The sequence below is a fragment of the Trichomycterus rosablanca genome, chromosome 4 (assembly GCF_030014385.1).
Source record: "Trichomycterus rosablanca isolate fTriRos1 chromosome 4, fTriRos1.hap1, whole genome shotgun sequence".
Classification (NCBI taxonomy): Eukaryota; Metazoa; Chordata; class Actinopteri; order Siluriformes; family Trichomycteridae; genus Trichomycterus; species Trichomycterus rosablanca.
The window spans coordinates 52,513,149-52,528,507 of NC_085991.1; the positions used below are offsets into that span (position 1 = coordinate 52,513,149).

The 15,359-nt window shown below is 43.0% G+C and overlaps 1 protein-coding gene across 1 annotated transcript in view; it reads left to right on the forward strand.

Annotated features, from left to right (window-relative positions):
* esyt2b (extended synaptotagmin-like protein 2b) overlaps nucleotides 1-13,939 on the forward strand; it is a 55,910-nt gene extending 41,971 nt beyond the window's left edge. Inside the window, exons 18-23 of the mRNA XM_062994509.1 lie at nucleotides 3,424-3,860; nucleotides 5,675-5,767; nucleotides 8,095-8,226; nucleotides 9,288-9,393; nucleotides 9,478-9,527; nucleotides 11,799-13,939. Coding sequence (XP_062850579.1) covers nucleotides 3,424-3,860; nucleotides 5,675-5,767; nucleotides 8,095-8,226; nucleotides 9,288-9,393; nucleotides 9,478-9,527; nucleotides 11,799-11,826 — 846 coding nt within the window. The 3' untranslated portion in view covers nucleotides 11,827-13,939. The remainder of the gene's footprint in view (nucleotides 1-3,423; nucleotides 3,861-5,674; nucleotides 5,768-8,094; nucleotides 8,227-9,287; nucleotides 9,394-9,477; nucleotides 9,528-11,798) is intronic.
* The last annotated feature ends 1,420 nt before the right edge of the window (nucleotides 13,940-15,359 follow it).

A 15,359-nucleotide genomic window follows, 5' to 3' on the forward strand; every position in this document is an offset into this window, starting at 1 on the left:
AAAATTACTGACTGTAGTTCATCTGTTTCTCTACATACTTTTTAACCTGCTTTCACCCTGTTCTTCAGTGGTCAGACCCCCTACAGGACCACTACAGAGCAGGTATTATTTAGGTGGTGGATCATTCTCAGCACTGCAGTGACACTGACATGGTGTTAGTGTGTGTTGTGCTGGTATGAATGGATCAGACACAGCAGTGCTGAGTTTTTAAACACCTCACTGCTGGACTGAGATTGGTCCACCAACCAAAAATATCCAGCCTACAGCACCCTGTGGGCAGTGTCCTGTGACCACTGATGAAGGTCTAGAAGATGACCGACTCAAACAGCAGCAATAGATGAGCGATCGTCTCTGACTTTACATCTACAAGGTGGACCAACTAGGTAGGAGTGTCTAATAGAGTGGACAGTGAGTGGACACTGTATTTTAAAACTCCAGCAGCACTGCTGTTTCTGATCCACTCACACCACCACCATGTCAGTGTCACTGCAGTGCTGAGAATGATCCACCACCTAAATAATACCTGCTCTGTGGGGGTTCTGACCATTGACGAACAGCATGAAGGGAGCTAACAAAGCATGCAGAGAAACAGATGGACTACAGTCAGTAATTGTAGAACTACAAGCGAGTTCTTTTGGCTATGTAGTGTGTATATGTAGTGTTGGCTATGTAGTGAGTATTATATGTATATACAGTATGTATATATATATATATATATATATATATATGTGTATGTGTGTATGATGTATGTATGATGTATGTACATTTTGATTTTGTAGTAAATAATATTCTAACCCGAAGAACATCTTAATCTCAAATAATTAGAACTAAACTGACAGGGGAGCAGCAAAAAATAGTTGTACATATACAAATAACTGAGTACATAAAAAACGTAATAAATGCTCAACATATTCATTCAGTAATTCACTTTAAACTCAACTTTAACTTCAAACAACCGTTACTGTACATATTGAACTGCTAATAAAGCACAAAACTGAAAAATAACCTAATACATTTTGTGTTGTCATAATGTTAAGGTCGCAGATGGTTATTTAAAAATGATTGGCTTTTCTAGATGTATGAAAAACGCATCTAAAATTACCAAAGGCATGTATAAACGTGGTTAAATACAACGTTAACACAGCATTATTAAGATACACAGTTATTTAACTGTAATCAATCAAGTACAGCTCATTTAAGCACTTTGAATATTTTTATATAGCTTTTTTTTTTTAAAGTCACATAATAACAGCATTACATATACATACACTTAAACTTTAAACTTTTTAAAGAATTAAAACGAAACCATACGTTACTAACCGCTAGAACAAATAAATTAGGCAAAGGTAGCACAGAATTATAGGCGTTCCCCGCAACGAGTCAAAACCGATGTGCGCATGCTCAGTAGGACAAATCGATGGGTAGGATAAATCGACAGAACACCGGTCTAATACAGAAGTTATCTGAGGAAATATTTGTCTGTAGGTGAGTTTTTAAAAATAATGGACGTGTCTTCATGAGTTTTGCAGTCAATGAAATCCAAACAAATTTAATGATTTATGAAACGTTTTATTTGTGGTTCGAATGTAATCGGTAAAAATAGTAGGTAGATATCTGAACAATGTTAATGCTAATAATATTAAAAAAAACGCTGATGCTGCAGCTTTACTTTGTTAATCATTGTTAACTTACATCAGTGTGTTGGAGCTTCTGAAATCTCCATATTTGCGGGTCTTTGGGTGAACGACGAACTTTTAGAAAACTCCGATAGCTTTTAGAGAACGTTTGCACATGCGCATTAATGTGTTTAATCACCGTGTTTAACTCACAAGCGCAGATTCACCAAACCAGCGTGCAGTCCGTCACACATCTCACATCATTTACCTTCATTCTGTAGTAACGAGTAAAGAATTTACATACAGCGAATGTAACGGAGTAAAAGTAAACAATTTCTTTAGAAAATGTAGTGGAGTAAAAGTGAAAGTTGCCGAAAATGTTTATACTCCAGTAAAGTACAAGTACTTCAAAAAACTACTTAAGTACTGTAACGAAGTATTATTACTTCGTTACTATACACCACTGGTTGGTCCACCTTGTAGATGTAAAGTCAGAGACGATCGCTCATCTATTGCTGCTGTTTGAGTCGGTCATCTTCTAGACCTTCATCAGTGGTCACAGGACGCTGCCCACAGGGCGCTGTTGGCTGGATGTTTTCGGTTGGTGGACGATTCTCAGTCTAGCAGTGACAGTGAGGTGTTTAAAAACTCCAGCAGCGCTACTGTGTCTGATCCACTCATACCAGCACAACACACACTAACACACCACCACCATGTCAGTGTCACTGCAGTGCTGAGAATGATCCACCACCTAAATAATAGCTGCTCTGTGGGGGTCCTGTGGGGGTCCTGACCATTGAAGAACAGGGTGAAAGGGGGTAACAAAGCATGTAGAGAAACAGATGGACTACAGTCAGTAATTGTAGAACTACAAAGTGCTTCTATATGGTAAGTGGAGCTGATAAAATGGACAGTGAGTGTAGAAACAAGGAGGTGTTCATAATGTTATGGTTGATCGGTGTATATCACCATTTATTCACTTCCTTTGTCACGTAGTTTCAACTGATTCTTACTTATCTTAAACCATCTTCTGCCGCTCAGGTGGCGCAGCGGTAAAAACACACGCTGGAACCAGAGCTGAGATCTCGAATACATCGTATCGAATCTCAGCTCTGCCTGCCGGCTGGGCTGAGCAACCACATTAACAACGATTGGCCTGTTGTTCAGATATGGGCGGGACTAAGCCGGGTGGGGTCTCTCTCTCATAACTAATGCAATTACGACCTCTGCTGGCTGATTGATGACGCCTGCACAGAGATGGGAAAAGTGCTGTCAGGGTGTGTCTCTCCGTACACAGTGCTGAGCTGCACTGCACTCGTCAAAGTGTAGGTGATAAGATGCATACGGCTGCTGCCCACGTGTCGGAGGGGGCGTGGGTTAGCTTCGTTCTCCTCAATCAGAGCGGGGATCGACATTGGTGGAGAGGAAGCGTGATCCAATCGGGCAACTGGACGTGGAAGTCTGAAGTTTGAATCTCAGCTCTGCTATCAGTGGTCCGGGCACCTACACAAAGACACAATTAATATCATGTCTGCAGGGGGGCGGGTTTCTCTTTGCTGGGGCAATTTCGACGTCTGATGACTAGTTGAAGCGCCTGCACGGGGGTGGCTAATCACGGATGGCAGTGCATGACTCTCCACACCTGATACTGCGCTCTACGAGACCCCAACCTTGGGAGGTGAAAAGTAGCTCATTGGCAGCAACGAGACTGAGAGAGATAGGCTCCAATAGGCCATGACTGGATTGGTGAGGTGTCCACATACTTTTGGCCATATACCATTTGACTGTTACACTGCTGCGTTCACAGATCCTTTGCCTCGAAAAGGAGGTCGCGTCGAGTCAGCCGTCCTCGATCCAAATCCGACGCACAAGCCAGTGTGTCCCCACGTCACAGAGACAAGAAGCTACCTCACAAAGCACCGCGCCCACCCCACCACCCACGACCACCGCCCACTCCACGCCCAGCAGCTCTCCCGCCCACACAGAGGTCACCTGGAGGGGTAAAAGAGGCTCCGAGGGCTCACCGGTGAGCCTGGCTCAGGTAGAGACACACAGGGACTCGACACGCAGGGACTCCACGCCGAGCAACTCGTCACGGAGAGGCTCGACGCGCAGGGACTCGACACGCCCGGGCTCGACGAAAAGAGAGTCCACGCACAGAGACTCCATGCAGAGTCTGGCATCGGACACCTCCATGCCAGCGGCGTCTCTGGAGCTCCAGCAAAGACTGGCACAGCTGCAGAAGTGAGTACGCTGGTTAAAATATATTAGTCTAAACAGGGTTACAGGGTCATTTCTAGGGATCTAGGATTCCACCGAACCACAGTAAGGGTCAGACTCTCCAAATAAGGAAACTTGGCTGTTAGTGGTGCTATCAGCCAGGTCTAGCTCTCTACAGACAAGATTGGTGACGTCTGACTAAAGGTTGGTTGAATAGTTGACTTTTTTTGTCGCTCCAACAGCGACTCCTACTGTCAGCAGAGGAACACTGGGAGTGTAGCGTGTTCCTCCGTGTGCTCGATGCCACTGTGTAGGAATCTGCTGCTAGCTGGTGAAAAGAAGAACAGCCGATAGGCAGTTTATGTAGAAACACCATGCCACTTTTGGAGAAACTTCCGGAAAAGCATGGTTAAAATATATTAGTCTAAACAGGGTTACAGGGTCATTTCTATTAATCTAGGATTCCACTGAACAACAGTAAGGGTCAGACTCTCCAAATAGAGGAAACTTGGCTGTTAGTGGTGCCATCAGACATGATTGGTGACGTCTGAGTGAGGGATGGTTGAATGGACTTTTTTGCCGCTCCAGTAGCGACGCCTACTATTAGCAGAGGAATACTGGGAGTGTAGCATGTTCCTACATGTGTCCGATGCCGCTTTGTAGGAATCTGCTGCTGGCTGGTGAAAAGAAGAACAGCCAATAGGCAGCTAATGTAGAAACACCATGCCACATTTGGAGAAACGTCCAGAAAAGCATGGTAAAAATATATTAGTCTAAACAGGATTACAGGGTCATTTCTACTGATCTAGGATTCCACCGAACCACAGCAAGGGTCAACTAGGCTGTTAGTGGTGCCATCAGCCAGGTCTAGCGCTTTACAGACATGATTGGTGACGTCTGAGTGAGGGTTGGTTAAACGGAATTGGACTTTTTTGCCACTCCATTAGCGACTCCTACTGTCAGCAGAGGAACACTGGGAGTGTAGCGTGTTCCTCCGTGGGTCCGATGCCTCAGTGTAGGAATCTGCTGCTGGCTGGTGAAAAGAAGAACACCAGATAGGCAGTTTATGTAGAAACACCATGCCACATTTGGAGAAACGTCCAGAAAAGCATGGTTAAAATATATTAGTCTAAACAGGGTTACAGGATCATTTCTATTAATCTAGGATTCCACTGAACAACAGTAAGGGTCAGACTCTCCAAATAGAGGAAACTTGGCTGTTAGTGGTGCCATCAGACATGATTGGTGACGTCTGAGTGAGGGATGGTTGAATGGACTTTTTTGCCGCTCCAGCAGCGACGCCTACTATTAGCAGAGGAATACTGGGAGTGTAGCGTGTTCCTACATGTGTCCGATGCCTCTTTGTAGGAATCTGCTGCTGGCTGGTGAAAAGAAGAACAGCCGATAGCTTAACAAGGGCTGAAGGCTGGGCGTGTGCTAGTCTGCGGTCCTCCTCAGCCAGCCTGGATTTTGTGTATGAGGTTGCAGGATGACAATATAATGAGGTGTAGGGGGAACTGGACATGTCTAAATTAGAATTTGATTGCCGTTTTTACCCACTGTTGATTGATTAATAAGATTAGAGCTGAGGCTCAGAGTGATGTATGTATGTTGTTATTGAAAATACCCTCTCAGTGTGGCACGGTGGTGCCAAGGGTGGTATGGGTGTCACACAACACAGGGTTTCTGAAGCCCTGGGTTTAAACCTTGCCTCCAATTATTGTCTGTATTGATTTTGGCACCCTCTGGGCACCCAGGACTCATCTTACTGTGTGGCACCTACTCTACCAGCTCACTGGCACAGTTCTAACCTCATATTCAATCCTGTTATTGTGCAGTGGATGTACCTCATGTCCTCTGGGTGAAGTGCAGCTCACTGTCAGACACAGCTCTCCCAGAAACAAACTCATCGTGGTGGTGCATGCTTGCCGGTACGTACGCACATGTATACATGCATGCCTGCTCACAAACACACACACACACACACGCAATCACTATACGGTCAAAAATATGTGAACACCCCTTCTAATTATTAAGTTCAGATGTTTAAGGCACACCCATTGCTAACCACTGTTTGAAAACATCCATAAACAATGCATTATAAGCTTCCAGCGTTGTGTTTCTACACTGACTGTCCATCTTATCAGCTCCACTTACCATATAGAAGCACTTTGTAGTTCTACAATTACTGACTGTAGTCTATCTGTTTCTCTGCATGCTTTGTTACCCCCTTTCATGCTGTTCTTCAATGGTCAGGACCCCCACAGAGCAGGTATTATTTAGGTGGTGGATCATTCTCAGCACTGCAGTGACACTGACATGGTGGTGGTGTGTCAGTGTGTGTTGTGCTGGTATGAGTAAATACCGTGTCCACTCACTGTCCACTCTATTAGACACTCCTACCTAGTTGGTCCACCTTGTAGATGTAAAGTCAGAGACGATCGCTCATCTATTGCTGCTGTTTGAGTCGGTCATCTTCTAGACCTTCATCAGTGGTCACAGGACGCTGCCCACGGGGCGCTGTTGGCTGGATATTTTTGGTTGGTGGACAATTCTCAGTCCAGCAGTGACAGTGAGGTGTTAAAAACACACACTAACACACCACCACCATGTCAGTGTCAGTGCAGTGCTGAGAATGATCCACCACCCAAATAATAGCTGCTCTCTGGGGGTCTTGACCATTGAAGAACAGCATGAAAGGGGGGTAACAAAGCATGCAGAGAAACAGATGGACTACAGTCAGTAATTGTAGAACTACAAAGTGCTTCTATATGGTAAGTGGAGCTGATAAAATGGACAGTGAGTGTAGAAACAACGTGGTTTTAATGTTATGGCTGATCGGTGTATTTTGATGTGTAGGAGCCCGGACTACTTTCCCTGGCTACCTAGAACACAAGGCAAAAAATAAGATGGATGGTCTCTATTTATTCAATGGTCTGTTGTAGTAAATATCAGATAATACATATTGGAAATGACTAAAATCAATATGTTCTGATTGGGAGCATAATTATTATTGGTTTTTAGAGGTAGGTAGAGCGGAGACATAATTCTGTTCCTCAGTTTTAAAAGGATTCAATCGTATTTTACTGCAGGCAATGTAATCTGCATTTATGAGGTCGGAGAAAGTTCAGTGTCGTATTTCTTGGCTCCTGCGCTGCTACTCTTGTAGCAGTTTTAGCTTCATTTTTATGTTAATGAGCTGCGTTTTGTTTACTAAGCCATTTAAACCACCTAATCTAGAAGAGTGCTTTCCAAATGGAGGGCTGCTTAAATGTAGGAAGAATATTTAATCACTTTTGTTTTGATGTGCAGCAATGTGCATCCAAGCTTTTCAATAGCAAAACCTGAGCAAACAACAACAAACAAAAAACCCAAGAATAACTACAAAAGCTTTGAGGGATAAATCAATCCTGAGGTTACCTTTTTAAATCAAATCAATCCTAAAATAAATAACTTGAATTAGATCAATCCTGAGGTAAATTATTCAACTCAGATCAATACTGAGGTAAATTATTCAAATCAGATCAATCCTGAGGTAAATTATTCAACTCAGATCAATCCTGAGGTAAATTAAGCGAATCAGATCCTGAAGTAAATGAAGTGAATCAGATGAATCCTGAGGTAAATTAAATGAATCAAATAAATCCCGAGGTAAATTAAGTGAATCAGGTCAACCCTGAGGTAATTGAAGTGAATCAGATGAATCCTGAGGTAAATTATTTGAATCAGTTCAACCCTGAGGTAAATTAGGTGAATTAGATTAATCCTGAGATCAATTATTTAAATCAGATGAATCCTGAGGTAAATTATTTGAATCAGTTCAACCCTGAGGTAAATTAAGTGAATTAGATTAATCCTGAGATCAATTATTTAAATCAGATGAATCCTGAGGTAAATTATTTGAATCAGATGAATTTTGAGGTAAATTATTTGAATCAGATCAACTGGAAACATGAGATCAATTCTGAGATAAATTAATTAGAGTTGGGTGAAAATAAACCCTTTCTAACAAAAGGTAATATAAGGTATTATTATTATTATTATTATTATTATTATTTATTATAATAATTATTATTATTATTACTATTTATTATGATGCTGATTATTATTATTTATTATTATTATTTATTTATTGTTTATTATATTTATTCTTATTATTATTCATTATTATTATTATTATTATTATTTATTATTACTATTATTATTTTTTTTATTATTATTATCATTGTTAATATCATTATTATTATTATTATTGCAGAAACCTTATCTCAGTGGGAAAAGATGGCTCGGACCCATACGTCCGTCTCTACCTGCTACCAGATAAAAGTCGGAGCGGACGACGAAAAACCAGCACAGTGAAGAAAAACCTGAACCCAGTTTACGACCAGTCGTATGTACAACATACACACACACACACACACACACACACACACACACACACACACACACACACACACTACATAAACAAACACACTATAACAACAATGTGAAAACATATCAAAATAATGTTAAAGCAATGTGATATTGTACCTTGATATTACCTTGATATCCTAAAGTATGTGGACACCTCTCCTAATGATTGAATTTAGTTTTTGCCACATGTATTGCTAACAGGAGTATAAAAATATAAGGTAAATGTCAGTCCTGCAGATTCAGGCGAAGCTGCAGATCCAGCCACTTGTTCTAAAGACTCAAATTCCCAGCATGCTTCAGCCTTTGACTCCCAGCACCCTTCGAGTCACGTGACACTTTCCCGCTCTGGGTCACCTGATTATTAGGATTGGTTGCACCTGGCTACCTGTGTATAAAAGGACTCATTCTAGCTCTTGTACTTCGCTGAGTATTGTGATTTTTTTGATTCCATTCATAGGTCCTGCTTAGTGTATCGTCCTTTTGCCTGTTTGTCCTCTTATTCATGGTATGTACGTTTTGTAATCTGCTCTTGTTGGTTTGTAATCTGTTTATCTCTGACCTATTCTTGTTACATTTGTTTGTTTAATAAATTTTACTCATATCCATCTGCGTTTGTCTGCCCAGTCTCTGAGAATCCTGACAGTAAATGATATGCTTTAACATTGTGGTAACAGTTTGGGGAAGCCCCCTATATCTTCCTCTTTAACGTGATTACGCCCCTGAGCACAAAGCAGCTCTATAAAGACATGGTGGACTAGTTGTGTACAAAGAGCTCCAGTTGCTTTACACAGTCAGAGCTCTGGTCTCAAACCAGCTGAACACTTTTGGGATGAATTAAACTTGGATTGTGACACAGACCTTCTCTTCTCTTGCCTGACCTCATGCTCATGGTCAGCTGTCCCAATACTTTGGACCATATAGTGTTTAGATATTACTGTTTGAAATAGTGTTAAAGAGTGTGTGTGTGTGTGTGTGTGTGTGTGTGTGTGTGTGTGTGTGTGTGTGTGTGTGTGTGTGTGTGTGTGTGTGTTTGTGTAGGTTTGAGTTTAGTGTGCCTACAGTGGAGCTGCATAGAAGAACATTAGATGTGGCTGTGAAGAACGGAGTGGGGCTGCTGTCCAAAAATAAAGGCCTGCTGGGCAAGGTAATACACACACACACACACACACACACACTTACACACACACACTTTTTATTTTAGCTGACTGTGTTTTCCTGAATTGATCAGGTTCTCGTGGACTTGACAGATGACGACATTTCTAAAGGATGGACACGATGGTATGAACGTCACACACAGACACCACATGTGTAAAATAGAATGAACCCCATCACACTGCAGCTTCAGTGAATGGAAATTCAATACATAAAAAGGTGCAACCCTTTATGTACCAGTGTAGTGGTACAGCAAAACCTACTAAGACCAACCCACCCACCTCATCAAGTCAAATTTATTTGTGTAGCACTTTTTACAATAGACACTGTCTCAAAGCAACTTCACAGAATCCAGGCCCGACAGACAGAAAAACCCTGCTGAGCAAGCCGAGGGCGAAAAGATCCAGGAAAATTACAGGAAGAAACCTTGAGAGGAACCAGACTCAGCTTGAGTGGCCTGGAAAAAATGATAATGAATAGGATTTACACAAAGCATACATATACAAAATCATTTAAACTAAACTGGTACAGTCAACTGTCAGACACACCAGGTCTCCATCACATTTAGCAGGAGCAGCATTGTTGGCACAGCAGTCTCACCTTACAAGCTTCAGTCTGAAATGGGTAAACAGGTTACCGTCAGAACCACCTCTGGGTAAACAACGAAAGATGGCCCTACCCGTCCTAACAAACAGGGAAAATAAAGAGATGAAAGGAAGCCTGACGGAGAATGAGAAAGAACAGATATTTTTAAAATATATTTTCTTTATGCATTTTCGCATCCAGTTGCCCGATTGCATCACGCTTCCTCTCCACCAATGCCGATCCCCGCTCTGATTAAGGAGAACGAAGCTAACCCACGTCCCCTCCGACACATTTGCAGCGTGCCATATGCATCTTATCACCTACACTTTGACGAGTGCAACGCAGCTCAGCGTTGTGTACGGAGAGACACACCCTGAGAGCACTCTTTCCTCATCTCTGTGCAGGCGCCATCAATCAGCCAGCAGAGGTCGTAATTGCACCAGTCATGGGAGAGAGACCCTACCCGGCTTAGTCCCGCCCATATCTGAACAACAGGCCAATTGTTGTTCATGTGGCCGCTCGGCCTTAGCTGAGATTAGGCAGAGCTGAGATTCGATACGATGTATTCGAGATCCCAGCTTCTGGTTCCAGCGTGTGTTTTTACCGCTGCGCCACCTGAGCGGGCCCAATGCCGTATCTGCTTTTTGCCAGAAATAATCACAGTATCCTTAAAGGTTTAGGGATCATATAAGCAAAACCTTTGGTTTTCTCCTTCCTTTTGGTACAATTACTGACATTAACTGAGGGTACCAACATCTGCAGCTCTTATATTTTCATATTTATCTTCCACTTTATCCTGCTCAGGGTTGCGGTTGGTCCAATTTCCCTGGAATCAGCGGGCGCAATGCAGTAACACACACTGGACAGGACGCCGATCCATTGCGAGGTCTCGGTCATCCCAACCCAGACATAGTCAGTCAAGTCTGTATGTAGCAGAGATGGGGACTCGAGTCTATGACTTGACTCGTGATTCGCAGAAAATGACTTGTAGACAACAAAAGTCAGCATTATTAGTTACGTGTGACAATTATATATATATATATGATCCAACATCATTCTGATCGTGTCATTTCCTGCTCTCTAATAATAATAACGCTCCGGCCGTCTTAACCCACAACGCACGCAGTGGGTAAATGTTCCAGCCAGCTTCTGGCGTAGTGATGGAGCGTCGCTCCCTACTCCCTTCCTTTGGATTAGATTCTCACTTAAAGTGGTGGAATACCCTACGTAGTGCACTTCACTGGAACAGCTGGGGTGAATGGAACGCTCCTACAGAATTGGCGCTAATGGTTGTAAGAACCGCTTTCTGAACCAATCAGAGCTTCTGATTGTAATTGTTAATTGCATTTATTCAGTTTGTAGCGTCACACAGATGACGTGGTAATGAAACGCTCGATCGGCTTTCTAACGACTTCCTGTTTTACTTCACAACCGGGAAAAGTTTAATTATAAGCACATTTACAAAATAACGGATTCTATTCCTAATGGGACACGCGCTTATAAATGTAATAGCATCTGGAAGAACAGAAGCTCAGGTAAGCAGCGGTTATGAATTTTTTTGCTGACTTATGAACATCTCTGGTATGTAGACGCCCAACTGGCCAACAGCACTGCTGAGGAATCAAACCCTGGATCCCAGCAGTAGAGGGCAAGTGTTGGTAGTTTGGTTGTAAACGTTCTGGACTTATGATGGGAAGGGTAAGGGTTCAAGCCCCATCTGAAGTCGTACTATGTGAAGAAACTATGCAATAACAGGCAGGCAGAGACCTTGTCACTGCACTACAGATTCATTTTTCTTTCTCTGTCTGTCAGGTACGATCTGAGCACGGATGGATTATAGCGGACGGATGGCGAATTAAGGGCATTATGGGACGCCGCTAAACCCCGGAGCGCCAGTGAACGAATCAGACGAATCCAGGCTGCTTCTCTTGGGACTAACAGACCTCAACGATTCAATTAAATCTGCTGTATTTCACCCGGTCATTATGTAGCTCATGCAGTCGTCACTCCCTCATTCGTTTACATATATAGTGTACACTATGTAGACAAAAGTATTGGGACGCCACTTCTAATTGTTTGAATTCACACGTTTAAGCCACAACAGTTGTTAAGAGGTGTAATAAATCAAGTATATGAAGGACATGTTATTCTCAGCCATACAAATGCAGCTAATTCTGACTGAAAGGGCACAAATTCCCGCAGTTCCATACATACTGTATATACTGCTTTATATGAACACACAAGTATGTGGACACCTCATAACCAGATCACCCCATTTGCAAGTATAACAACCTCTAGTTCTCAGTAAAGGCTTTCCACATGATGAGGACGGTGGTGTCTGTGGGAATTTGCGCCCAGACCTTACACTAATGTTGGTTGGAGCGCCCTGGCTTCTAATCAGCATCCCAATTCATCCTAAAAATCTCCATTAGGGCTGAGGGCGGAGCTCTGAGCAGGCCAATGGAGTTCCTGCACACCAGAATTGGTGGACCTCACCTGAATTTTATCGACCTGTTAGCAATGGATGAGCCTGAAACATTCATTCATCCATTCACTGTCTGTTTTACCAGCACTTTATCCCGGTCAGGGTTGCGGTGGGTCAGTTTCATTTGGGTCGCCAATCTATCAAACACATACACACTTACACTTAGGGCAGTTCGGTCGCTCCAGTCTTTGGACTTGCGGGAGGAGACCGGAGCTCCCGGAGGAAACCCAGGTGGACACGGGGAGAACATGCAAACTCCACACAGAAGGGACCCTGTCCGTCCAGTCAAGGAATTGAACCCAGGCCGTTCTTGCTGTGAGACGACAGTGCTACCTACTTTACCTGAACTCAGTAATTAGAAGGGGTGTCCACATACTTTTGGCCATGTAGTGTATTCTCTCTTGCTCCAGGTTAAGGTGGAATACAGCGCTGTTTATATCAGACTGATGTAAAGATGCCAAAGAGGAAAACATGCAAGTTAAAAGTGTATAATAGATATTTTTGGACCTGCTGTGTGTTTGTGTAATATTTTAAATGTTTCTTGCTATTTTATTTAATGTTCATAAATAATTTTAAATGTTTCTTGATGTTTATAAACATGTTAACAATGTAAAGTTATTTATTTATAGCTTTCAAGTTGAATACTTTATTTTCAAAGTATCGAATCGTGCAGCGTTGTACATAATTACGAGCTTTATATCAGGGGTTAAAACAGGGTGGGTTTTTTTGGCCAGTGACCCCATATTAAGGGCTTCTCCCCCCGTGGACAGACACGCCTCCTCCGACAGGTGAAGCCACCGAACACTTCTTTACACCCGGCAGCAGCGGATTCCCACAGAGAGCTTTACACATAACGAGGACCACGCTATTCTCTCTGTAATCCTTCACCCTTTGTACCAGCGCATCAGCCTGACACTAGGGGTCGCTGTTGCGTTAGCAGGGAGGTGGTTCCCCGTCCAGCCTTCCCTCCCTCAGACCCGGCCGAGTGCCAGTGCTGAGTTTTAACCTCAGGCCAAGTGGGTTTTTAGATTTCAGAAACGAAAAGTTTCCAACTTTGCAGCAAGAGTTTAGGGAAGGTCCCTTCCTGTTCCAGCTTTATAAAGCTCAGTGTACAGAAACTCCAGTGTCCTGCACAGAGCCCTGACCTCAACCAAACAGAACAGCTCTGGAATGCCGTACAAACGCTGCCGTATTTCGACCGAACGGGCACAAATTCCCACACGCAGACATACTTCAAAGTCTCGTGCGAAGCCTCTCAGAGGAGCAGCTGTTGTTCTAGCTGGAAAGGTCACTCTATTTTAAATAGGACGTCCAGCAAGCTCATGGTCAGGCGTCCAAATACTTTTGGCCGTATATTACATTACATTGTTTGTTTAAGCAACTCGTTTGGAGTCCTGAGCCTTTGTCTAACACCCAGTGGAACAAAAAGAGTTCGAATTAAGAGAATTAAACTTTATTTATTAATAAACCTGACGTGTTTGTTTTTATTGATTGTGTTTATTAATAATAATATTTATTAATACTTATTTTTGCTAAACATGGCAACGATAAAACACCATAAAGGGGTGAAAAGGTGGAGGAAGGACTGGAGGACTGATTCAACAACTCCATCATTACAGAACACCAATATACACCGATCAGCCATAACATTAAAACCCCCTCCTTATTTCTACACTCACTGTCCCATTTTATCAGCTCCACTTACCATATAGAAGCACTTTGTAGTTCTACAATTACTGACTGTAGTCCATCTGTTTCACTGCATACTTTGTTACCCCCCTTTCATGCTGTTCTTCAATGGTCAGGACCACCACAGAGCAGGTATTATTTAGGTGGTGGATCATTCTCAGCGCTGCTGTGACACTGACATGGTGGTGGTGTGTTAGTGTGTGCTTTAAACACCGCACTGTCACTGCTGGACTGAGAATCATCCACCAACCAAAAACATCCAGCCGACAGCGCCCCGTGGGCAGCGTCCTGTGACCACTGATGAAGGTCTAGAAGATGACCGACTCAAACAGCAGCAATAGATGAGCGATCGTCTCTGACTTTACATCTACAAGGTGGACCGACTAGGTAGGAGTGTCTAATAGAGTGGACAGTGAGTGGACACGGTGTTTAAAAACTCCAGCAGCGCTGCTGTGCCTGATCCACTCATACCAGCACAACACACACTAACACACCACCACCATATGGGTCAGTGTCACTGCAGTGCTGAGAATGATCCACCACCTAAATAATACCTGCTCTGTGGTGGTCCTGATCAGATGATGTGAACGTTTCCGCTGGATCAGGTTTGATGAGAAACATTTTGCTGCCACCTAGTGGATTTAAAGCGTCAGAACGTTCAGCCAATTCAAGGAAGATGAAGGAACTCACAGTATATATGAGTGAATATTTATGTTTGAACACACACACATACACACACACATACACACACACACACATACACACACACACACACACACACACACACATACACATACACACACACACATACACACACACACACATACACACACACACACACACACACACATACACACACACACACACACACACACACACACATACACACACACACACACAGTTATTTCCCAGGTTGATGTTCTCAGGTTGATGTTCTCAGGTTGATGTTCTCAGGTTAATGTTCTCAGGTTGATGTTCCCAGGTTGATGTTCCCAGGTTGATGTTCTCAGGTTGATGTTCTCAGGTTAATGTTCTCAGGTTGATGTTCCCAGGTTGATGTTCTCAGGTTGATGTTCTCAGGTTGATGTTCCCAGGTTGATGTTCTCAGGTTGATGTTCCCAGGTTGATGTTCTGAGGTTAATGTTCCCAGGTTAATGTTCTCAGGTTAATGTTCTCAGGTTGATGTTCTCAGGTTGATT